Source organism: Strigops habroptila, chromosome 9 (genome assembly GCF_004027225.2).
Source record: "Strigops habroptila isolate Jane chromosome 9, bStrHab1.2.pri, whole genome shotgun sequence".
NCBI lineage: Eukaryota > Metazoa > Chordata > Aves > Psittaciformes > Psittacidae > Strigops > Strigops habroptila.
Genome location: NC_044285.2, coordinates 25,607,589 through 25,609,274, shown reverse-complemented (window position 1 = coordinate 25,609,274; position 1,686 = coordinate 25,607,589). Strand labels below are relative to the sequence as shown.

General features: G+C 45.4%; 1 protein-coding gene across 1 annotated transcript; it reads left to right on the top strand.

Moving 5' to 3' along the window:
* Positions 1 to 891: 891 nt before the first annotated feature.
* Positions 892 to 1,347, top strand: SERTM2 (serine rich and transmembrane domain containing 2). Its single transcript, XM_030498370.1, has one exon. The coding sequence runs from the start codon at positions 978 to 980 to the stop codon at positions 1,257 to 1,259; it is 282 nt and encodes a 93-aa protein (XP_030354230.1). The 5' UTR covers positions 892 to 977; the 3' UTR covers positions 1,260 to 1,347.
* Positions 1,348 to 1,686: the final 339 nt, after the last annotated feature.

Here is a 1,686-nt window from a genome sequence, read left to right as displayed (position 1 = left end):
CACATCCTGTGACAGGGTTGCCCCAGTGGGACAGGTAGAGCTCTGGACGCCTGCCTGGGGCACCCTGCCTTAGAAACAGAGGGTCCTGGTAAATAATGAATGAGACATACATGGTGGAAGAATCTGGCTGGATTTGTATCTTCCCTTCCTCTGTGCCATCTAATTCCATAGACTGCGGGGCCTTCTCTTAGCCATAAGTAGTGAATGTTAGTAGAGAGGAGACCTTAACAATTAGATTTGCATGGTCTGTCTCTAAAGTGAAATACTCAGTGCTCCTCCTGATCATAAGGTGTCTCACAGGAGCATGTGAGGGTTTTCTTATCTATTCGTTCTGAAGATACCACATATAGGCTTGGCTATTTTGGTACCTGGTTTCATTTCTCTCTCTCTCATTTTTTCCCTTTTAGAATCCAACTTTTTGTCCGTTCTTAATGAGAAACTCAAACCTCCATACTCTTTAAGCACGTATCAATAGCCCTGGATTAGGAGAGAAGACATTCCCCCAGCAGTCTGGCAGAGAACAACGTTCCCCAGCTCACACAAGGACAAACCACCTGCTGTGGGAGAAGCTGGCAGAAATCTGACTCTGTTTGGAAAACACTTGCAAAGACCAAAGCTGTGCAAACCTTTCAGCTCAGTTTGAGAGAAGGACCAAAGCTTTCCACCTACCAAAGAAGGTGACCTACCAAAAGAAGGACCAAAGCATTTTCAGGACAAAGTAAAAGGCAGATGTAAAACACAAGTCTAATGCTTGTTGTCATTGTAATGGCAAAGTGAGTTGCAAAGGCCTATCTCATGCAATCTGCTTAACTGTGTGAACCAGCAGTCTTGAGATGAAGAGGATGGAGCATTTCTTGCTGAAGCCATCATGCTATATATCCTAAGTTTCCTCTCTTGACCTCCTTGGTGAGTCTGGTGAGAGAAGACAGCAAATCTAAAAGTAAAGAGTGAAAATGGACCAAAGGTGACGGAGAGCAATGACTGAGCTTTATTTCAAATTCCGTGGGAACCTGACTGGCCGTGTCCACTTCCCAACTCTGGCTACAGAAGCAGACACAAGAGCAGATAAATATTCCAGCCTCTACGTGTACGTGGGATTGTTCCTAACACTTCTGGCTATCCTTCTCATACTGCTTTTCTCCATGCTCTTGCGCCTGAAGCATGTTATTGCGCCCATCACCACGTCTCCAGAGAGCACGGAGAATACAGTCCAGCAGTTCACAGATGTGGAAATGCACAGCAGGATTCCTACCACTTAGAGACCCCAAAGCAAAAAGACCTCTGTGCTTGTGAAACATGTTTTGTTCTGCAAAATGGTGGTGGAAAGAATCTCTGCCTGTCTGTTGAGCCCCTAGAACTTATTGCACAACCATCAACAGCAGCACAGAGCAGCTGGAGAGTGTCAGGCAGCTCAGACTGACTGGCTTGGGCCCACTGGCTGTTGACACTACACAATGTGTATGCAACACCCTCAATAAAACTGACATTACAGAAACCTGCTGTCAGGAAAGCCTCATATCCCTCTAAAAGGGCTTGCAGAAAATGGTAAAAACCACAACAGTGACAGCCAAAAACCCAAAGAGACACGTACCAGAATGTGTTCTGGAGCCTGTATTTGCTGACCTATCTCTCTGCCCTTAAATTCCTTGTGAAGAGTAGAATTAAGAAAGTGAAGTGGTGTAAGCA